General features: G+C 39.8%; 1 protein-coding gene across 1 annotated transcript; it reads right to left on the reverse strand.

Annotated features, from left to right (window-relative positions):
• Positions 1 to 235: 235 nt before the first annotated feature.
• SELL (selectin L) lies at positions 236 to 21,358 on the reverse strand. The gene is made up of 10 exons (XM_063105908.1): positions 21,284 to 21,358; positions 19,331 to 19,378; positions 18,401 to 18,482; positions 16,767 to 17,153; positions 15,544 to 15,651; positions 12,272 to 12,457; positions 10,922 to 11,107; positions 9,142 to 9,270; positions 5,122 to 5,140; positions 236 to 254 (listed from the first exon to the last, which is right to left on the reverse strand). The coding sequence occupies exons 1-10, from the start codon at positions 21,356 to 21,358 to the stop codon at positions 236 to 238; spliced, it is 1,239 nt and encodes a 412-aa protein (XP_062961978.1).
• Positions 21,359 to 24,610: the final 3,252 nt, after the last annotated feature.

The following is a 24,610-nucleotide window of genomic DNA, read 5'->3' on the forward strand; positions in this document are numbered from 1 at the left end:
AATGAAAGATTGAGCTATATAAACAACAACTGTGGGCTGGGGGCAGAGGGGTGGACGAGGAGCAAAATAGGAGCGGAAGGAGCTGTTAGTCGTATAGGAATCTTTCCAGATGCACTGAAAGAAACACTCTTTCTCTTGGATGCCGAAGATGTCACAATGCAAAACTTTTGTGGAAGAATTGGAAGGATCTAATGGCTCTTTAGTATCCCAAGAACCTCCTTTCGCAGAGAGTGGTTTAATACGGGTCATCCATGCTGAAAGAAAAACAAAAGATTATAAATTAAACTGAGGAGCCTAAAAATTGCAAAAATTAAAGTGTTATTAGTAAAGATAAATATTCACTAAAGGTGAGAAGAGGAGCATGAAAATGCTTTCAGCTGGAAATCTTGGACAAGATGTGGGACATTTGAAGGTGGATGGGAAGAGAACCCTAGAGCAGCTCACCATGCAGAGGTGGTGTTAAAATACAGACTCAGATTCAGCAGGTCTGGGTGGGACCTGAGATTCTGCATCTCTAACAAAGCTCCCTGGTGATGTTTATGCTGACAGTTTGCAGACCACATTTGGAGAAATTTCTGCAGTATAGCCTTTGTCTCCAGATGTAATGAATTTGAAGGACATTTTAGATTGATTTTGAACAGTGGAAAATCAGGAAAGTTGAAGAAGACATGATCAAATGGAAGGTGAAATCAGAGAAAATCAAAACTCATCGAAGAAATGGTTGTGGTTCTAAACACCTGATTCTGATGGGATATGATTTAAGGAGATGATAACAAATTCAGTTTCATGAAATAAATGACACTTTTTTGTGAGTGACACAACTGTCTCATTCTGGGAAAGGACCGGAGAGAACCAAATGTAGTATGTCTTAATAGCACCTTTCAGAGAGAGAACCATATTCTGAGACTCTGGTCTCATGATGAACTGTCAGGATAAACCACAGTTCAGCAGCTGCAAACGTGCTTGCCAATATAGAGATAAAAATGTTTCTGAAAACAAAATTTCATGTATACCCTCCTCTGAGGTTGGCACCGTTATCTTCCTGTGTATCTTGGGTGTAGCTTTAACTCAGCCAAAATTTAGACACTAGAAACCAAATGAGGTGATAAACAAAACCAGTTTGCAGAAGAGTCAAAATAACCCAGCAAGAATGGAAACCACAAATGCCCAAGGAGTCATTCACTCACCATCTAAAAGTTAATACACATGAGCACAAAGCACTATGAGAGTTAGATCAAGTTAAAAAAAATTGACGCATAGCGTTCAGTGTGATAGTGTTCATTTTACCTTTGCCTTGTTCTGGAAACACACCCCACTTCTTCCACCCCACCCTTCCTCAGTGTCATCACACAGTGGTTTCAGTGTGAAAAAAATTAATCACTTTACTGTAAGAGGAGAGTTACAACTCTAACCTGGAGTCAAGAGTACTAAGTTCAAGAAGCGTAAGGGTTAAGAGCATAATCCCTGGATCCAAATGGGCACAAAACTCAGCTTTGCTATTTACGAAATGACTACAGACTGGCTATTTTATTTCTCTTTGCCTCTGTTTCTTTACCTGTAAAGAGGATATTAACAGTACCTACTCCCACAAACTTGTAGGCAATATTTCATGATTCAAGACATGTAAAACACTCAGAACAGTATGCAACATGGAATTAATATTTGCTGAAGGTTTATTATTATTGTAACTAACTCTGTCACTAGATCTAGGCCTATAGAAAAGTTATTTAATTAGCTCAAGCATAAAAGAATTTGAACATCATATCCACCAAGACCTTTTCTAGACCTAAAATAATATGATTCTATGAATTAAGATAACATTGCTCAATAAGCGAGAGGTGTCTCAAGACAGCTGGACAAATAATTCCTTGCTTGGTCCTTCTAGGCCTGCTGGTAAGGCATTCAAGACCTGTGTTGATGGGGCCAGCCTCTCAATAAACCGTGGGCTCTAGGCAGTTCTACTCACTGGCCCCTGAGCATGCTTTCATAGTCCACTACCCCACCTCTATTTACATCACATTGCTCTCTAGACTGCCTTCCTTCCCTGCTTCTCTCCATACACCTATCCACCCTTCAAAAAGCAACCCAAGTTCCACTTTCTTTAGAAGATTTTCTGTGATCACCAAGCCAAATAATCTTTCTCATCTCCAATACAAAATTCATCAGTCGTTACATTACTCTGCCTTGTATTTTTCTTATCTTTTTCTATATTTCTTTCTTCAATCTCCAACTAGATAATAATCTCCCTGAGGTCCAGGACAAGGTTAGATCCCATCTGGTCATATGTTGTTGTTTTCTATTATAAATAATTGCATTGAATATAACCCTCTATATGTAGTGCATTCACAACTTATGTATGTCCTCTTCAACACCACACTATTGATTGGGGCCATTTAGTGGACTGAGGGGTCAATACCTTGAGTTTTACTCTTATTAGAGGCTCAGTTGTCTGTATTTTTTCCTAGAAGTTGGGAAAGAAAGGTTTCTGATATAATTGCTTTGTCAGCCACAATTATATTGGCTAAAAAAAGGATGATAAAAATTCAGCCGCTCTGCCTTTCCTGATACTTGATTCAAGTTTTCACATGTGTTTTAAGTGCCATTGTATATATTGCCAGCTGGCTATTGGGTTTAAATTTCCCTTAAGCCAAAAGGAAAATGGAGGAGAATGAAAATTTTTTTACTTGCAAAACTTGATCTAAGATAACTCTCCAAATAGATAATAATCTCCCTGAGGACAGGGACAAGGGCTTACTCCTCTCAGTGTCTCAATCAAGCTTAGCATTGTTCCAACACAAAATTGTAAAAATCAGTGAACTACCAAACTTAATATGGCAATTCGCTTAATATGGTAATTAACTTAATGCTAATACTGTTCCAGTCAGCATCTTTTCCTGTCCCACAAGGACATCTATAAAAATTGAGCTGATCTGCTTCCATCTAGTGGCAATTAAAATAGGTGGTTCCTGTGGCCAGAAAACAGCTCTGGGTATACTGTGCCACTAAAGACTTTCACTCAGTGGGTGTGAGCATGAAAGAAGTCTTCACATTTTGTGGGTTTCCTGCCACAGAGACAGGGAGGCCAGCCCAAAGAAGGGACTCCTTCTCCCTAGGATCCCATCTACACTATTAAAGAGAAGATAGGGTAATAAAATAGAATAAAAAGAACCTCCATAGACCCTATATCCCCATCCAGTGACCCCCCCCATCTCTCTCCTCTCCTTCATAGCCATACTTTTTAAAAGAGATGACCACACGTTCTGTCTCTACTTTCTCATCCTAAGTGATTCCCCAACCCGTGGCCATCTGACTTCTGTCTTGATCTCTACGCTGATAATGGCCTCTCCACGGACACCCTTGTTACATCCAGTGGAAACTTCTGGTTCTCTGGGCAGCATCTGACACCACCTCCATTTTCTTCATCCGTAGTATTCATGAGTGCATGCTCTCTCTACCTCCTTCTACCTCTCTGGCTGCCTCTCCCATTCTCCTTTTTCTTAGCTGACTTAGACATTGATGTTCTTCCAGTTCCTCCCCTCTCTACCAGGTTCTCTTCCATTCTCACACTTACACTCTCCCTGGGTGATCGTGACCACTCCTGAGATGGCAATTACCTCCTGGCAGTGAGAACCCCCAAATCCACTTCTCCTACCCCAAGGTAGCCCCGTGCTGCGTATAGGCCCAATGGACTACAACACCTAAATCTCAACATGTACAAAACTGAACCCAGGATTTTTCCCTCCAAACTTCTCATTCTTTTATGTTCTCTTCTCAGAAATAAATAGTATAAATAAATAGTACCAGGTCCCAGATCAGAAACTTGGCAACTTCTTTGATTCTTCTCTCTCTCTCTTAGCCAATTAACAACCACATTCAATTGATTCTACCTTGTCTTATCTCATGAACCCATCCTCACTGCTATTTCTCTAGACAGGCACCATCAACTTCTACTTGATAACTTCAAATGCCTCCAAAACAGGTCTCTGCCTGCAGGCTCACCCACCTCCCATATTTGCCATAACACTGTGCACGTTGATCCTCAGAAGATGTCTAGTGCAAGATGACATTCACCACTTAAACCCTTTTGGTGATATCCCAAAGACCTCAAGATAAAGCTCATACTTGTTATTATTGCTTATAAACTAGTTTATGATCTAGCCTTTGGCGCTTCATCTTCCCCAGTTCCTCTGTTGCACTCTAAGCTACAGCCCACTGAACTACTAAGGACTTCTCAGTAACAATTTGTGGTTGGCAGGATGGTTGTCCAGACAAACACTCTACCCATTCTGGAACCATCTCGCTCCATTTCCAACATGTTAAAAGGAGCTCAGTTGTCTAGCTGGGTACCTATATGTTACCAAAGTCTTATCACAGTTGTTCTTTTTACTTATACTCTCCTTCCGAAACTTTCAAAGCAAGTCACTAAACTCCTGAAACTGAAAAATATTCTGCCACTTTCATTTCTGCCAGATGGGCCATGCACTGTCACATGTTTGCATCCCTTCTCAGTATGCTATTTTTACAATGAAGAAATGTGAGCTCCAGAAACCAAACTAAAAACTAATGGCCTCTTTGGGGAAGCTGTAGGTAGAATTCATGTTACCCACCTTTTCCACAGTTCTGAAGGTCAGTGCTTAACAGAGAGTAGTCATTTACTGTTTTGTGTCAGGCACTGAGGACCTGGGTCTGGAGATGTACCTTCTTCTTAGGGCCTGGGGTACACTAGTTTCTCAATAAATGCTTGTTCAATTGAATGTTTCCTGAATATTGTATTTAGAGCCTCATGTTCAGCCAGGGCAAGAAGTAACATAGCACAATGCTTCCAACCCTCAAAGAAAATTTAGGGACAATCAGAAAAAGCTCCCTTTACATAAACTTCCCTTTTGTAATAGGGCACTTCTTGTTAATTCCTACATTCAGCTCCACTAGCACCCCCAAAAAACACAGCTTTTAAGGGAAGCTAATAGATTTATCCTTTTATCTGGAAATTTCATTTAGATGAGTTCCCCATGTAAATAATTACTATGGGGTGAATGTGTCTAGCTGTAATAGGCAATATCTTAAGTATTTCAAGTAAAAAATGGATCAACAGATGTGGAAACTCTAGCTAATAAAACTTACCTTTTCTGAGATTTCTTGCCTAAAAATAAAAGAAAAAAGAGAAATGGCATCAGCAAAAAGTAGACAACTTCAGTTTTTTAAAGTAAGGGAGAAAGGAGATTTCCACCTCAAAACTGTCTTTTGAAGTATATTATGCATTTGTTGGTTGGACCCCATCTGTGCCCAGTGGGATTTGAGGTACTGGCTTAAGGTTCCAATTCAAACAGTGGTAGATACTCAAACAGAACCGACATGTTGGTGCAGATGCCTCTCGGGGTTCTGTTCCATCCTTTGTGCTGCTAGTAAAGACAGGCTGAATTACCTGGTGGTCAGATCCAATATGCCCATTCACATGTTTATCCTTTCTTGACCTGCCATCTCATCCTACCTGCAGATTTTTCCCTAAGGGACCCAGCTGCTAATACTGTAAGAATATGTGTCATGACATCTCACAACATCTTCTCTCTGCAAATCCACAAGAGAATTTTACTCTAAGCTCATTGGTAGGAACTGCCCAGCCTTATCTGAGTAACTGATATATTTTTACCTCATAAACACAGTGGATATGACAACTGGTCATGCTTCCTTCTTTGACTGGCTACAAGGAAACTCAGAGCCAGATCTGAGACCCTCTTCTATCAAGTGCAGAGGACTTTGTGACACACATTTTTGTGTCGTAACTTCAACCTTGGTTCTAACTAATTTTTGTACACTAAAGTTTGGTTTTCTTTGACATTTTTACTAATTTTAATTGGCTGTGTTGAATGCTGAATGCATTTTGTAAGCTATCTGGCATTCTTTTTGAAAAAAGCAGAATATAAATAAATAGATAAATGAACTGCAAAGTTGGAGTCTAGAAGAAAAAAAGCAAAGCTCTTTCAGGAAGAAGCATCATTTGAGAGGCAATATATTTCAGTAGCTGTAAGTTGTTGGAGCTCTAAAGTCATCTGACCCAGGTGCAAACCCTATTTTGTCACCCATCGTAGTGTGTAGTGCGTCTTTGAACAGCTACTCATCCTCTCAGAGCCACAGTTTCATCATCTGTAAAAGGGGCATAGTAGTTGTGTCTTTCTCACTGAGTTGATAGAACATGTATTGAACATGTTTAGGCCAGGTCCTAGCACTTAGACAGGGCTCAATTACTATTTTAATCCATCAAAGTGTCAGAAGTGGCTGTTTTAACTCTTTTCTTCCAAATTCAGCCTGCTGATGATATGGACCAAACCAAATTAAGTCTGAATTAATTTCAGGTTCTATTGTTTATCTTTACGTAAATATATTTTTTTCTTTTAGGACAAATGAAACAAATAGCAAGAGATAAGCAAGAATCTTTTCCTACTGAGAGGGTTTCTTTTTGAAGAAAAGGGAACTAAGTGGGCATGTGTTCAGTTTCATGCTCTGTTCTTACCCTGTGTGTTGGTTCAGGTGTAAAATTCTTCCAACCGAGGGAAAAAAAACAGAGTCTTAAGAATCTGAATACCAGGGGTTTTAGGGGACATATCTGGATGGGAGTCTGATCTCTGACTATGGCCCCTGCTGATAGGAGATTTTAGAGATTTGGCATAAAACAACATTACCAAATAGGGCCAATTGTAGTGACTAATCAAAAAGTGATGACGACAGGAACACTCTTTCTGGGGTGGGTTAGAAAACTAATCTAGCACCTGCTATTTTAAAATTTGGAAGAAAGATCAGATGCACAGGCAAATGTGTTTCCGGAGCCCTCTCTTATTTCCTTCCCAAAAGAAAGGAGCTAAAGTTGGATTCCAGGACTTACAGGGCATAGGCCAAGTGCCAGGTTCAGAAGATCCATTGAGGTCAGAAGAACGGGGTCAAGATTCTGGTCACTTCATTGGCTATCATGCTCTAAATATTCACCTGTCCCCTTTTTCCAGCTTTCTGAACCCCCAAAGCCTATCAAATTCTCAGAATAGATGAATATTGTATATACACACATTTCTTTCTCACTTTTATCTTTGTAAATGCATCAGCTACATTTTGTGTTAGAAAAGCTCTGGGGGTCTACCCTGGAACCTAGTAATCATTTCTAACATAGTCTCTGTACGAAAAATATTCTTAGTGTTTTAAAGAACCAATTTACAACTAAAACTTTTAGAAGACCAAGTCATTCGTAAATTGGAGATACTAGTAGCTACTTGACAAACAAAGACTGTTTAAGGGCTACATTAAAGATACCCTGGCCTTCCTACAAAGTCAGTGATTTTTGGAGCTTCTGTGCTCTTGTTGGCATAACCGTAACTAGCCTAACTGCCCGTTATCTGTTTCCTGTTTGCCCCACAATGATTTCCACAGCAAGGGCATGCAGTTTTCAAGTTATCGGTTTGAGATCTTGTACAGAAATGACTCCAAAGTAAAAAATTTAAAAACAACCTCACTGCTTTTCTCACCCCTGCCTATAAAACAGCCTTAGCCAGCTAACCCCTCACTAAGTACACATGACTTTTATTCTTTTCTTTTGATTCTACAAATACCTATTAAAAGATTTTGTATTAGGGAATAAATATCTTCCTCATTAAGGTGACTTACAGCCCCCAAATCCTTAAAGTTATTTATATAATAACCATCTTGTCCCATGGGGCATGTCTAATTACCCACTCTACTCTCTACCCCCTCAGTTCTGCCATCATAACCCAAGGTAGGAAGAAGGAAAGGACAATTGGGGTCCGGCTTTGAAGTCTCATTGGAAAGAGTAATCAATGGTGGGAGACAAACATCATTCTTCCTTTGCTCTAATGCAGTACTTAAGTATTTATGACAGTACTGTAAGATGGTGGGATCCAATCTTTGCAGGATTTCTATAGCAGCAGGGGAGACTTTTAGCTGCTCAGTGTTCTCAGGTTATAGTTCATGAAGTTCTCGCATGTCGTCAGTGCCCTTCCTCCACTGTCTTTCTGGGTTCGTTAGAAAGTTAATCTAGCACCCCCTATTCTGAAATTTTGATGAAATATCAAATCATAGAGGAAGACAATTAAGGATTGGTAGATAATATTCTTGCAGTTTGCCAGTGTAGATGGGCAGGAGCCAATTTTCCATACAATATTCAGTAAATAGAATGCATACTAACTAATTTGAGGGAAGTGAAATTAAAATGACAATCAACTGACCCCATGGAAAGGCGGCTCAAAGCAGGTGGTTAGCAATTGTTGAGAGGTCATCCATGGCCCCTGAACTTGAAACTCAAAAGCTGCCCAATGTCCATGAATTTTACAGTCTCACATGGTTCTGCCAGGCGAGTTTGGCCAAATGGGGCAGTGCACCCCCAAGTCCTGCTGCAGGCTGGGGGTCTATAACTGGTATGTTGGTCCCACATTAAGGCTTGGACACACTCAGGGGGAAGCTAAGGGGAGTGGTACTGTTGTTCTTCTCTGGTAGTGTTCTATCTACTCTCCAGGCAGCAGATATTAATGTCTCCAGCCTATTCTCCTTCCTCCCTTTTCTTCTTCAGTCCAGAATGGAGGGAAAGTTTATGTGCAGCATTTGACTGGAGCCATGGCCTTGGTGAATAGACACCAAGGAGAACACATGGGGAGTTCTCCCAGGGACAATGCAACTCCCACGTCAGGGGCCAAACAGGTATGTGACTCTCAAAGAGGTCAAGTGTTTGGGAGCAGTGCCTTAAAAATTTTAGTAAGCATTCCTAGTGGAATTGTAGCACTGAAATCAAAGGCATGTAGGCTCTCAGTGGACAGAGATTATGCATGTTTTTTTCATAATTAAATAGCAGCAAGAAAACATTAGAATATCTCATTTAGCTGCTATCACCCTAGCAAGGTGCCTTAAAAATAATAGGCATTTTTAAAAAGTTTGTTGGATAAAAAGTAAAAATTGGCAGCTTGTTTTAAAGAAGGTATGTACTGGGCTGATTTATAAGCCTCCAAGGACTGATGTCTACAGAACAGAAAGCTTGGCATCCTGCTCCAGTTGAATCTATTGCACGTAATTTCTTGTGGGTTTCTTTCTTTCTTTCTTTCTTTTCACTTTAAAGTTGTATCATTTTCATATAAAATTAAACTCACATACCTTTTCTTAATCGCCTTGCCAGCCAAATGATAAATGCCAACCCAGAGAATGCAGTAACCACGACTGCCACTGGAATAAAGAGGGGGTTGTAGCCACCCTCCTTGACCCCTGAGACTTGTCTGTCAAATTCTGAAAGAGAAATCAGTAAAGCACATAGCATAAGACCACAAGCATTACTTCCTTAGTCCATCTCAGATATCTGACTTCCTCCTTACATCTCCCAATAATAGTCCATTGATGCAATTTGACAGATGAGGAAAGTGGCATGGGAAGGCCCATGATGAGTCTACGGCAGAGGCAGAGACTGGGTCAGCCCGATGCCTACAGACCCTCAATTCATGGAACTCCTGGGTATGTACCTAAAAATCTTGGCAAGAAGTGGTCATCGTTGTGTTTATTTCCATGGCCTTGCTCAATAGTTGTAACTCTGAAATACAGAGAAGAGCTGAAAAGCCTTATACAACTTCAGAAAAAATACAAGCCAGTGAGCTGAACTGGGTAACTTGTCAGTCAGCAGAAGCTATTAATGCTTTTACTTTAAATCAGTCTTGCAAAAATAAGCACTTGTTTATATGCCAAGGACCTGTACTAATCTTTCAAGTGATGTAGTCCTACCACTTCCCTCCACTTCCTTCACAAATAAAAGAGCATATCTATATATATCCTCTTGTAAGTGTAACATAAGTTCATTGAGGGGCCTTTATTGAAAAAAAAATACCAATATGAAAAAAATCTGTCTTTTGACATCACCAGTTGAGGAACTACTTTTACATATTGATGCAGGGTCTGCCTGCCTCCCTATTCTTCATGTTCGTTACTTTGGTGAAACCTTTCAAAGTGCTTCCATTCCCACACCAAATATAAAATAGATGAGAGGCTCAAGTTCCCAGAGGCTCCAAACAGAGGGCAACTATTGGCTTGATGACACTGAGGAAAGGGACAATAGCCAGGCCTTAAAAGGAAATGTCCCTGATAAGCCTGATACACAGTCTTCCTCTAAAGGCCTTCTTGCCCCGCTTTCTGCTCCCCCACTCCAGGCCCTGACCCTGGGCACACAGAGATCAGCTTCTCTGACAGTCTCTACAGATTCTATTATTTTAAGACTTTTGTCATCAATGCAGGTGGTCTCAGGGGCAGACATGGGTAGCTACTCTTTCATATGCTAACTTTAATGTGCTTTTATTATAGTACTATTGCTGGGCACTGTGTCTCCTAGGTGGTATACAAAGATGAGGAAGACAGTTTTTCTCATGCAAAGACTGATTTGGGAAGAATCAGCCTAGTGATAATTACTAGCGGCATTTCAAAGGACTAACAGAGAAGTCGAATTGTAGTGGAATAGAAGAACAAATAAGAAATAAATCAGTAGAGACAGTAGGTTTAGAATTTAAGAGTTAATAGCAATCACAATTCCTTGAACTTAAGACAAGCGAACAGATGTGATGTTGATGTGGGTGAGAGGGGGGGGAAGAAGGAATTGGAAAAGAGACACAAAAATCAACTATATTGTATATTGATGAAGTAAAATAAGATTTAAAAAAACTGGGAGATAGAATTTTTAGAAAAGAACTCGAGTTAAGAATGGAAAAAAAGAAATGGCTTCTGTTGAAGGAGGAGGCAAAAACATCCAAGAATTTTATAGTAAGTTAATGCATATACATTTATTTTTAGACCACGTATATTTAGTAAAACACAATTTAAAAGTTTAGTATATCTTTCCTCACCATCTACTCATCCATCAGCTCCACTGTTAAGTCTCAGTATATTGGGGCAAACTTACTTTTACATATTGGACTAGGACTGGACCAGATTCCAGATGATCCGCAAATAGTTTTCTTCTCCCCTATTAACTCAGTTCCTTCTGAGCAATTGAAGGTACATGCAGAGGTAAAGCTGAAGTCAGCCAGGGGGTGACTACAGTCCATGGTCCCCAAATCAGGTGCTGTTAGAGGCTCACATTGAATCACTTCAATGAAACAAAACAAAACAAAACAAAACAAAACAGTATTTCTGAGCAGAGATCCTTCCTTGACCAAAAGGCCTGACTCAACTGTGGAATTACTCACATGAATCTAGGAATTTCTATGTTCTCGAAATTACTTCTGATAATGCTTCCAGACTTTATTTTCCTGAGAATGATGGTGTGGAGAGTTGGGGATGAAACCAAGAGAGTCCTGAAAGCCCTGGGGTGAGGGGTGAACCTCCAGCTCCCCTGCTCTGTCACGCCCCATGGCTCTGCCTCAAGAGCTCTTATGGAACATTCTCACTGAGCATAGAGAATGTCCACCTTCTCACCTGTTCTGAAGTCTACCCAAGTAGTTTTGAAAAAATCTCAATTCTCTGAAGCAAGTTCAACTTCTGTAAAATTCAGCAAATAGGTTGATTTTGTTCTATGATTTCAGTGAAGGATTTTGTTAGTTCTTTTGAGAATTAAACTACTTAAACTAGTGAGTCAGGAGTATGAATGTGGAAAATGTAACCAGAACCTTACAAGTTAAAACACAACCAGTTTTCTCCCGTACTCCCATATGGGGATAATCTTGGCAATTCAAAAGGGAAAAAAAAAAAAAAAAAAAAACTACCATATTTCAAATGAAAAAAAAAAAAATCGAGAGATTGTGTTTTTGTTTTTCACAGCAGTTGTTATTCTTCTGAGATTTCATGCAGAAGGAAAAGTAAAAGATGATTTTTAAGAAAAAACCAAATTAAGCAATCAAAAAAGACCTCTGCATCCCTGAGAAGGAAATTGGTTGGTGTTAAGTAGGACACCACATAAAATAGATGTTACTGAAAGAAGAGGAACCAAAATGTAACTGAGGTTGAGCAAGACTGATTATTTATGCCATGACAATGAGAAAAATAAAAAGTATGGTACAACCACATTGTATCGCTGTAAATCATGTTACACACTGTGAGATGGCTTCAGAGGTATTTGGTTGTTATTTTTTGTTTAGGGGTTTTTCTTTTTAATTTTAGTAAGAATAACCACTTTGAAAAGCATCACAGTATAATCTAAATTAGGTTTAATTATGCTCCAAAAGAGGATACAGACTTCTTAGTAAGACTCTACTGCACTTTCTGACTGTAAACTCAGGACTGCCACAACAAAGCCTCCAGTCTGGTTACTCACCTTGACATGTTGGTTCTGGAGATGACCAGTTTCCAAATGGTCCGCAAGTGGTTTCTTCAATCCCGGTTAAGTTTGTTCCCACAGAGCAGATGAAGGCACACCGTGAGCTGAAGCTGAAGTGTCCCAGAGGGTGAGCACAGGTCATGGTACCCAGCTCTGGGGCCTCCAAAGGCTCACACTGAGTTACTTTAATAAGAAAAGAAAGAGTATTTGAAAGTGTTCATAGTACTTGATGCCTGCATTTGAATCTTAGCTCTCCCACTTGATAACCATGTGCCTTTAAGCAAGTTTACTTAAACCCTCCAGCTTTGGTTTGTTCATCTCAAAAAGAAGAATAATGATAATTGTGTTAAGCTCATAGAATTGATGTGGGCACTAAATGCAATTTAATTAATGTAAATCAAGGACTTAGAACAGAGCCTGGCTCATAAGAAGACCAAATTAAACATTAGCTGGTCTCCATATATTACCTTTGACATTATCTAGAGAGAGATGTTTTTAAACCCAGGTATGTGTAAGTGAGAATGACCAGCTCAGTTGAGAAATAACTATGACATTGGAGCTCCTGAGTATGCTAGAGTATTGGCAGTAAGAGATTCAGAGAAAGAGTGGGTCTGCATAATCAGTCTTCTTTACAAGAGGAGAAGATAAAAGTTTAGAAAACATCTTAGCATCAATTCTGCCTTCAACTCTCTAGCTCAAATCCAAAACTTCAGCTCTTCTGATTTTGACAACCCTCTCCAGAAACTGTATCTATTTCCCTCCTCTGGTTGGTGGTACAATACATCAAATTAAGACTTGAAAATCAAAGTCTTCACATTTCAGGCCCTGCCACTCAGTTTGGGCAAATATTGCAATCATGTCTTATTTCTTACATGTCAAATTTGAGCCATCATTGTAAACTTACTCTAGAGGTTTCAATGAAGAATGGACTCATGGAATTAGAAGAATTTTTATATTTTCCATATACAGTACAAGTGCAAGTTAAAGTAAATTAAATTGTCCAATTCAATTCAGACCCACAAGCAAGTGCCTGATATGTTCCAGGCATAGTGTGAATCCCACAGATTCAATGATAAATAGGACATTTACTGATCTTAAGACACTTTTAGAACTAGAGTAGATGTACAAGTAAACAAATGACTTCAACAAATGTGGGAAAAATGAGAAAGAAATATGTAGAGCTATTGGAACATAGAATACTGATACTTAGCTCGTCTTGGGGTCCAAAGAAAGCTTCCTGGAAGAAATGGTCCCTGGACTACATCTTAAAGATGAACAGGTGTGTTGGCCATGAGCAAAATCAATGAGATACAAAGCACATATGGTAAGTGTCGAGAACTACCATATTTTGATGTTACTAGAAGGAAAGGAGGAGGTAGGGAACAATGTAAAATGAGATTAGGTAGGAAGATAGAAGCTAAGACAAAATGTTGTTATCTTGTTTTCACTGACTTAATGGGTACCTATCAAGTATTGCTCTGGGCCTTGAGGACCTTAGATTTCATCCTGTAAGACAAATAATAGGTAGAAATTGAAGGGTGAATGGTTGCGGTGTGATGTGTTTTTAATTGATCAGCCGGCCTATAGTTGGAATAATATACTTGAGAAGAGCCAATTTCAAGTTGTAGAATTTAGCTAGGAGACTATTCTAATAATCTAGGAGAAAGCTAATGAGGGCAATGGTAGTAGAGTTGACAAGAAGGAGACAAATTAGAAAAATAATGTTATAAAAATTGGTAGTATGTTATTTTGCATAAATGTTGAGCAAGGTAAGAAAGTCTCATACTAAAGTGCCCATGTACATTGTGGTGCCACATATTGAGATAAGGAATACAAAAAGGAAAGCTTTCTGGGCTTATTGATTTTACAGTCTTTTGGGCATCTCAAAAGCTTAGCACATTTGGATTTCAGGGCTGGAGACAGATTTGTCGGTCCAAAGACCACATGGATTTATGAATCTACAGAAGTTAGTAAATTTAACCAAAGGGAACATGTAGAGACAGGAGAGCAATAGAAAAAGAACAGAAGCTGAGAAATAATAATAGTTTATGAGCTTGGATAAGTGCCCATGAAGGAACCCAGGAGAAATGATCACAAGAAGAAGAGAGCCAGACATGATGGAAACCAAGACAGAAAAAAGAGTAAAATGTTCAAATAGGAGTAAAATGGGCACACTGATGATATAAGGATTAGAAAATAAAATTTGAGAATGGAGTAAGGATAAAGTATTCTTCATTCTTTACAATCTTTGCTCTTGCTCTTTTTTTTTTTTTTAACCTTATGGTTTTCTATTTTATGCACCAGATACTTCAAACATAATTCTGAAACTTGCCCAACGTCAATCAAAGGATTTAATGTTCTCTCAGTAGTGAGTTGAGTGTGTCAGACTCTTTGATTTTGAATCTGCGTATTCTCTCCTTTCCAACTTTACCACTGTGACTTTGAATAATTTGAATAGACCCTAATGATTCTCTCCATCTTCTTGCTTTTTTCTCTCCAATCCGTCTCATGCACTGCTTCTAGAATAATTACCCTAAATGCAGATGTTAAGACACTGAGTGGCCTCCCATTGCCAAGCAAAGGGCAAATTCCTTCACTGGGCAGCCTCCAGTCTCTACAAACTTACTCTAGCTTATCTTGCTTTCCTTCAGACTCAATTATGAGTATATATAATTTCCACTAATTAACCATAAATCATTTAAGGTCAGAATCTATAACAGATTTGCCTTTGTATTCCTCCGAAATACACAATCCAAATAAATGTGCTGAATTTATGATTATATATCTTCTGACATATACTGTGTATCATTATGTGAACCTTCCTCTTTGGCCTCACCCAGTTATGACTTTGAAGATTATATTAAAAAACCAGATTACATTCTGAGTAACTCACCCCCCTAATGACAAATGATTTCATTTCTTTCAAACTATAGAGTTCTAATTAATCCAACAAGCTCATTAAATTGTGAGTGCCTCGAAAGCAGGAATCTACTGTGCCTAACTCCTTACTGTAACACTTACAGCTTTTTATCTCAACACTGTTTTCTTTGTGGTACTCAGAAATACTTGCTGAGAAGTGAATTGAAACTTCATGCTGACTTATGAAATCTTTACAGAAAGGTAACAGCATTGTGAAACCATAGCTTTCTGATCAAAACTTCCCATTTCTCAGACTGGTAACTATCATTTTGTCCCAACTAACTTCCATCATAAACTACAATGATTCCTGTGGCTTTACATAGGAAGAAACAAAGAAAAGAAAGGCTTACCAAACTGACACTGGGGCCCATAGTATCCCACATCACAGTTACAGGTGTAATTATTGATGATTTCCACACATTCTCCATGGCTGCTGCATGACCAAGGCTGGCAAGAAGCTTTAAGGAAATCAGAAAAAACTATATTTAATGTGATTACATTTTTAGTATTCATAGTCATTTCTTTAGACATAGATAACTTTTTGTCTGAGACTATTTTAACAAAGAGGAGGGGTTTATTTATACATTCACAAAATTTTTTGCTAAAATTTTTATTTATTAAATATACTATCCATATAGCCATAGACATTTATTTGCTTTTAGAATGAGTTTACCAATACTAATACTCTATAATATTTTGGGGAAACTTAGTGGCATACATTGAAACTCTTGAAATTACTTGTTTTAATGTAATAAGCAGGTTAAATGATGACTTGACCTCAATCATTTCTGTAGTCTGCTTGCCAGTCTCTTTCTTTATAGAAAATACTAAGATTAAAAAGGACGTCGAACTTTCAGAAGGAGAGGACAAACCTAAAGATACTGTAGATGGGGAGGAGGGAAGGAGGGAGGAGTTTGGGAAGTGACAGGTTGGGTAATGGGCATAAAGAAATATCACAATTTGTAAGAATAAATATGCTAATAATAAATAAAAAAAATTTTTTTAAGTCCAAACTTGCTAAAGTAGTAGAGAGTCCAATTTACAAGAGACCACATTAATGATGTTTTACTTTTAAAATATGACTTGGAAAAATCCTGACTGTTTTGCAATTGTTGCAATAGTTTTTACAGAATATTTCATTCATCAAAGCTAGTGCAATGTTTTATGATGCAGAATTACATATGATTAGGCTAAGATGGAGCACCAAGCCCCCCACCTTACAATGAGGAAACTGAGGCAATGTGAGCCTATGCTCTCGACTGGCCCCGGTGCTTGACTGCACTCCCCTGCTTTATTATCAGGGGGACTGACTGTCTAGTCCTTCCTCCTGACTTTACACATATACTTTTCTTGATGTAACTTGACTCAGGGGTTTAGTCTTTGGGTGGAAAGACCAGCCTTACACACCCAAAATGCTCAGAGGTGACATGATTCAAGCTTAGGAGTGGAAGGATTTTAGGATAAACTAGCAACTGTTCCAACCCCCAGCATTTCCATGGGATTAATCTGATTATTCTCTTAACTCTGGTCCTTCCTGAGTTGGAGGAAGCATAGCAGTCGGGCCACTTCCTACCTGTGTAACAGAGGGCTGTCTTGAGCTTGTGGCAGGCATCGTCATTCCATTTTCCCGCATCTTTGGCCCTCTTGATGTAGATCTCCACACAGTCTTCCTTGGTCTTCTTGTTGTTGGGCTCCCCGTCTCCCCAGTTCTCTGCTTCTTTAGTGAGAGACTTGTTGGTTCCCACCCACGTCCATATCCCTTTTATCTTCCGGATTCCTATCCAGTAGTATGAACGACTGAAGGGCAGCGTCTCCTCCAGGTATTCAATTTCTCCCTTGTTTTGTATGGCAACTAAATCTGTGTAATTTTCTTGGCAAAACCTTCTAGCTGTTGCCCAGTTCATGGTTTTTTCAGAGTAATGGTAAGTCCAGCAGTTGGTTCCATGATGTATCAGGAAATCTGAAAGACATCAATGTGTACTGTGTAGTCTCACATAATGTCATAGCTGAAAAGAACCTAGCCAGCTCTAACCCAGGCTGAGCCTGCCACATAGAGATGAGGAAACTGAGAGCTCAGGGGTGTAAGTGTTAATAAACATATGGGTGCTTAAGATATGAGGGCTTTGAAGAAATTGAATCGACCACATAATTACACAATGACTACATAATAATATATGCCATTCTAAGCATGTATAGTCTATGTGAAGCACTATTATACAGTAAGGTAAAAGTTCACAGCTGTCAGCATTTATGGAATTTTCACTGTGTAGGGCAAGTACCAGGGAGAAATACCAAATAAAACATAGATCCCATTCCAACAGGCTCCTAAGGATTCTGAACAAGCAATAACAAATGAAAAAAAAAAATCTTGTTCAAATTGAATATATCAGAAATGAACAGAGAACTGGGAAAGAGATGTGATTAATGGGTAAAGAATATCATAAAATAAACATTGTGAACAGAGTTTCAAAGGAGCATTCCACTGGAATGTAAGTTCTAAGATGGAAGAAACTGTTGTGTCCACTGCTGTATCCTCAGTATCTAGAATAGTGTCAGCACACTGCAAGGCCTCAGAAAATACCTGTTGAATGAAAAGAGCACTAGGGTCCCAAGAGGCACAAGGTAGACATGGTATAAGTAACGTGTGAAGGTCAGAGTAAGCATGTTTGCTTGGCCAGAACTGAAAATCCAAGCTAGGGAGTAGGAAGACATTAGCTTAGAAAATTGGAAAGGGAAGTTCAAAGCTGTTAATGGAAAATCTTCAAGAATCAGACATAAAACTTGTTACATCCATGGGAGAAGGACCAAAAAAATACAAAGCCTCTGCCTGTAAGGAGCTCACACTGCAATTGTGGAAATGACATTGTTGTACACTGAACTACTAATAAAATGTAGGAAATAGAGTGCTAAATACTGTAGCTACCTTACTAGAGATTCCTTAAATAACTTCATTCCTTCATAATTAAAGACTTTTGTGGAATTACAGGGATTTGGACCCTGCAACAAGTGGCATGGTAAGTAAAGATCGAGTTAGGAGGTTACTGGGAAAGTGTTAAAGTTTAAGAGGAAGAAAAGAGGTGTTCATAGAAACGATGGAACTAATAGATATCTACCTAATAATTTTCCCTGTGACTATGTACACCCAGTGGATATTTAAGACAGATGAACAGAAGAAAGGCTTAACAATATATAAATATCATAACATACCACAACAGAGCATTGTCCACACCCACAACTTGAACATGTTCCATAAGCCCCTCTGAGTACTCTGACATTTCCATGGAAATATCTGCAAATAAAATATGAAATTATAATTATATTTATACTCTTAAACCACAAGCTAATAGCACCTCAAGGTGGTGTTTATGACTTTCTTAAAATTCAAAATAAAACTCATATGTCTACTAACCCTGTCCAAGGTAATAGATTTCTCATGCATGGGTAAAATATAACTTCAAATTTACCTCAAAACTGGTGCACAGTTTTATTTTGTTTTCATGGTTTAGTCTCAAGTTACCTATCATTACTCCTCTGAATTTTTGCACCTGCTTTTCTGCTGAGCTATTAGATCAAACTATTTGATATTTAGAAAAACTATTAGATAGGTCAAACTATTTGATATTTATTTTATATTTTAAAAAGTGTTCTTGGTGCTCACTGAAGTCCTGCTGTTTAGATTTAATGTTATAACCTCACACTTGATCATAATGGGTCAATTCCTCCTATACTTAAAAAAATTAGATAACCAAACAGACACCAGGTAAGAAAGGCAGTTCATTTCTTTTTTTCAAATAGAAAGAAATACATTTTTGAGCAACTGAAATGAGAAAACTACAGGTTTTTTGCACACCTTAAAACCGTATTTCTAAAGCATATCACTTCTCACATAAACACAGTGTTTAGTTGCAAAAGTGCCACTTTCAAACTGAACCTTTCAAGGGTTTCACCAGAGACAAAGTCGAGGAGAGGAAAGATTCTAGCATTCCTTTTTTGAGACTCTGAGAGCATTTTTAGTTTCCATCTTTTTAAAAACCAGCTATAATATGGGTGGCTTCTTGCCTCGTGCCACCTGCTTCTACACCCCCGAAAAGAGTTTCTATCTGAGTATTTGGAAATCTTTCAGGCTGAAGGGCTCACCATGGTGTTGCTCGGTCCTTCTTTCGTTCTTCTGCAGCCCTTCAGCCTCTCAACTCAGCACCTGGCGTCACTGGGCGCTTGCCCAAGGGGAGCCTGCTGTGCTGCAGGGAGACTGTGCGGTGTCACCAGAAAGGCTTGTTTTCTCTCATTTCTCTAACCCAGTCTCACATCCTCCTCCCCCGTCTCCCTCCCCTTCTTCCTCCTCTTCTCTCTCCCCTTTCCCCACCCCTTTCCTAGACTGACCTCTACTACCTCCCTTGAGAAAAAATGAGCTGCTGACCAGGAGAGTATCGTGGCTCGATTTGCCCTTCCTTCCCTCTTTCCCTCCTTCCCTTCTCCTGTGCGTTCTTCTTTTCCCCCTCTTCCTCCTCCTCCTGCTTCTATTCCTGTCCTCCTTCCTCTGTGTCTCTCTCTTCTTTATCATAAACACTAGGCCAACTCTTAGCCACCCTTGGTAGAGGGCCCCTGGCAATTGCAAACACCACAGATCTAAACTGTATTTCAGACAAATTCATGATGCTGCCCAGCTTCAGGAGAACTAGCCAGCAGACTCCACTAACCTCAGCTCCTTCTCCTGCCTCTTTCCTTGCTCACCCCCTAGTGGATGCCCTTCTTAATAGCACTTTCTGAGCTTAAACACTAGCTGAGGGGCTTTAGCTTTTGCCCTGGTTGGGGATCTACAAGTACATTTTTATTCTTGGAATATAAAATGTGAAGGAGATAAGACTTCCTATGAAATTAGGACCTACAAGGACAATTGAAAGGAAGAGTCACCGACATAATCAGATTTGCGTTTTTAGAAAGATAGTAATATGAGCAACTCTAACAGCTACAGAGCTCAGTACCTCATGTTTATTACCTTATTTTATTTTTATAATGGCACACCACTGTAGATACTATTATTATCCCCATTTGAAAGAGTCTCAGAGAGGTTCAGAAAGTTGCCTTAGTCACACAGCTAGTAGGAGACGGCTGGGGTTCTGAGCTGAGGCCAGTTAGTTCCGAAGCCTGTGCTCTTGATCATGTAGCTGAACTTCTGGCGGGAGCTTGGAAGCCATGGTCAAGTGGGGACAAACCTGGAGCCCAGGAGACCCGTGAAAGTGCCTGTGCTCCTACTATACCCTGAAAGAAATGCCTCGACTTGTATTTCTAAGTTTTCTCCTTCAATTCTCTCTTGCACCCCATCCGCTCAGGCTTCCACCCACACCGGTTCTCCGAGACGACTCTCACCAAAGTTCTAATTCTTCACTAACACCCACAACCCATGCTCTATCCTCCTCTTATTTGATCAGGCAGCTCCTGGTCTTCCTCCTGCTTCACTGGCTGTTCCTTCTCTGTCTCGTGTGTTGATCCTCCCTCATCTCCCCAACCTCCAAAGCTTTGGACGATTTCATGGGCTGCTGCTTTTCTCTTCTTTGTCTCCCCTCACTGACTTGGAGATCAACCGAGTCTCCTGACCTTGAATACCATCTAAACGCTAATGACTCCCAAACTTAAATTTTCAGCCAGGACCATTTCCCTGCAGCCAAATGCCTACTCAACATCTCCATTTAGTTGTTTAGTAAGCCTCTCATATTTTACATGTCCCAAACTGAAATTCTGAATTTCTCCTCCAAACCTTCTCTATAAATTATAACTCCAAGCTTCCAGTTACTTAGGCCAAAGCTTTTGAAGTGAACTGAGACTCCTTTTTTTTTTTTTTCACAGCTCGTATCCGATATGTCAGCACATTTTATTGGCTTTCCCTTCAAAACATTTTCAGCATTCAATCACTTCTGTTGTGCTATACATTCAAACCACTATGATCTCTCACCTTTCTTATTGCAAAAGCCTCCTATCTGGACTTCATGTTTGTACACTTTCTCCCTTACAGCCTGCTTCCAACAAAACTTAAATGATTCAGTTAAATTGCATACAATTCAGGGGACCAACCAGAAACCAAATTCATCTTACTTGGGTGAATTCTTCCAGGCTGGACAAGGTTAAGAGAGCAAACAAGAAAAAATGAGGCATCCAGAGACTAGCCATAGCCGAAAGCTGTTGCTACCACTGGGGCTGCAGATTCAAGGGGAGGAATAAGTGTTTTCAGAACCCAAGGAGACCTGCAACCCTAGAAAACAGTCCAGCCATCAGGCGCTGTAGTGGAGGAAGGGTGCACTTACTTCCGGACACAGAGCACCAAAGCAGAGAGAGAATGGGTGAGAAATACCCTAACCTTTCTCTCCTCTCATCCTCTGATCTCTTTTAGGTGCCTCTTATTCAAACCAGTTGGAAACCAGCCCGCCAGTGATTGGATTATGCAGACTACAGGGGTCAGCCTCCTGGGAACCAGAGCAGGGAAAGGTGAGAATGGATGGTGAGCGGGATAGGCATGGGTGAGAAGCGGGAAGAAGATACTAAACACAAAAGAACACAAGTCAGACCATGTCATTCTTATACTCAGAACCCTCCAGGGGCGTCTCATCTCACACAGAATAAAATCTGAAGTCTTTACCCTGCCTTATGAGGTCTTACATGATCTGGACCCCTGATCCCTGAACATTTTTTTGTCAACTGAGATTTCCATTCTTTTTTGTAAGTTTAGCTCTTCATTTAAAGCAAGCTATTAAAATTCACCTAGCAACTTTAAATATTGTAATGGCAGGGGGTTCAGAATATTAATTCTTTATATTTCCAGAAGCTTAAGGTCTAGCACTCAATAAGTGTCAGCGAAACAAATGGATGGGTAAATGGGTAAAGAAGACTCCTTTTTGATCATACATGCCTCCTTTTTTTAAGGAAAGACTTTATATGTTTTTTTTATTTTGTCTTTTGTTATTTTGCTGAATATTTTTGCTATTCTATTTGTTTGCTGGACATTTCTCATATTCTTTAAAAACTATAAACAAACCCAGACTTTTCTTTGGAAAGCTACTGTATGCCTTATGGCCCCCTGCCACGTTTGTTCAGGGCCTGGAATTGTACCATGTCCCCAGGCACTTCAGGCCTGGTCAGATAGAAGGACTTTAGATCCATCAAAAATTGGGGGGGTTGGGGGGGTGGGAGGAGGCAGGGGTTATTTAGTGATGCAATCTATTTGCTTTTTTATTTATTTTAAATTTTGTCCTTACATCAAGTTAGATTTCTAGAATATTTGGACCACATTAGCCTAGCCCCTCACTAATCCTCTCACAGAGTCAATTAATGCTATGATTTTTAGCTTTTATCAAACCATTTGTGTGTGTGTGTGTGTATTTACTTTTATTAAAGCATTTTTCATATGCATGTTTTTTAAACGTATGGATTGATCTTGTGTTTCTTGAAGACATTTTTCTTGAGAACACAGGGAGAGATTTGGTTTAAGTTTAGTGCAGCATATTTATCTATAGTATGGAATATTGTTCATCCATAGAAAGGAATGAAGTACTAATACATGCTATAACATGGATGAACCTTGAAATCATTATGCTAAGTGAAAGAAGCCAGGTCACATATTGTGTGATTCCATTTATATGAAATATGTAAAATAGGAAAACCCATAGAGACAGAAAGTGGATTAGAGGTTACTAGGGGTTGAGGAGAAGGGGAAAAGAGGGGCTGACTGTTTAATGGGTTTAGAGTTTTCTTTTGATGAAAATATTTTGGAACTAGATAGAGGTGGTGATTGTTCAACATTGTTTATGTACTAAATGCCCTGAATTGTACACTTTAAAATGGTTGCTTTTATGTTACATGAATTTCACCTCAATTAAAAAAAATGCACATTCAGCTTAAAGAAGATTTAGGGTAGGAGAGGTCACAGAGACATCTTAGCAGCCACTCAAAGGGAGGTAAGGGAAAGAATGGTTATGATGCTATTCTGGGACCCCCAAATGGTAGAACTAGATTGAGTTGGTGAGAGTATAAAACCATCACAAAACCCCAGAGAGAGAAACCAGTGCTGAAAGACCATTTGCCTACCATGAGACGGTTGAGAGGTGTTCCTTTGAATGCCATTGAAAGCAGCACCCGTAGGTCCATGAAAAGGACCACTGACTAACCCTTCCCTAGCCTACATCCCCATCACAGAGGACCACAGAATTGACTTGTCTGTTGCTGCCAACCAAGGCTGTACTCACTGTATCTGCCATCAGTTTATTGTGGGTAGAAGGAATGCAACCAGTAGTCCTCACTACAGGCCAGAGTTGGACCTAAATGCCCACCCAGTTGCACAGTCCAATCAAGACAAGTCCACAATGACTCACACAGTTGTATCCCTTACACCTGGGAGTTTCCTCTTATCTGTCATTTCCTAGACAGTTTACCCAAACTGCTCTCTCCTGACCTAACCTTGATTTTCTTCCCAAATGCTTCCTTTCCATCTCCTGGAATTCCTGCTTTAAAATCAGCAAGCTCCCCTGTATCCTCCAGTTCCTCTCCAAACCTTTCTTCTACCTCCTCTTCATCAGCAACCTAGCTGCCTCCTGAGGACATCACTCAACCAGCAGAACTCTCAAGATGGTAATATTTATTTTCCACACTCCATACACCTCAGAGTTGGTAGGCAGGATTGGTCTGTTCCTTTATGATACCTGCCTCTTATAGATCTTTGTTCTTCCACCCTCTTGTAAGAAAATGAAAAGAAGAAATAAAATAACTGCTTTTTTTTAAGCTAATGAGACTGGCTTCCAGTCGAGATGGCAGAATAGATGGTCACCAGTGCCACTCTCTCCCACAAATCTACCAACTTACAGCAATAAAAAACAACAACAGCCAAGCTGGGGCTGCTAGAGCTCAGGGGAAGAGGAGAGACCTATGGAATGCATGAAGGCAGGAGAAGCCACTATGAGAGAAAGAAAAAACCACTCTGACCATTTTGAGCCCTGGCCACATCCAGACTGGAGCTGCTGAGTGCACAGAATGGGAGCCAGCAAAAGCATAGCTGTGTCCTTCAGATGAAGTTGCTTGGAGGCAGCAGGGGAGAAGAGGGCCACGGAGGCCTCCAGGCCAGCAAGACCACTAGCAGAGTTCCTGTGGACCTACATAGGAGCAAAGAGCCACAACAACTGAAAAAAAGGAGCCACTCAGAGGCCAGTGAGTCATTGCAAGGGTGCAGCACATGACCCCTCCCATGGGAAGTGTTTGCAACTCGGGCAGTGGGGGAGATGGGCCAGTGACAAGGTAGATTGATTTAGCTTATGTCATTTTTACCGTTTGCAAAGTGTTCTTATTTGAAAGCCCCCCCCAACACCTGTGGTGAAAATTGGAGGTTAAAAATTGTCTTGTACTTAGAAAAATTTTAAGTTCTGCCTGCCTTTGCTG

Source organism: Cynocephalus volans, chromosome 8 (genome assembly GCF_027409185.1).
Source record: "Cynocephalus volans isolate mCynVol1 chromosome 8, mCynVol1.pri, whole genome shotgun sequence".
In the NCBI taxonomy this organism is placed as follows: domain Eukaryota; kingdom Metazoa; phylum Chordata; class Mammalia; order Dermoptera; family Cynocephalidae; genus Cynocephalus; species Cynocephalus volans.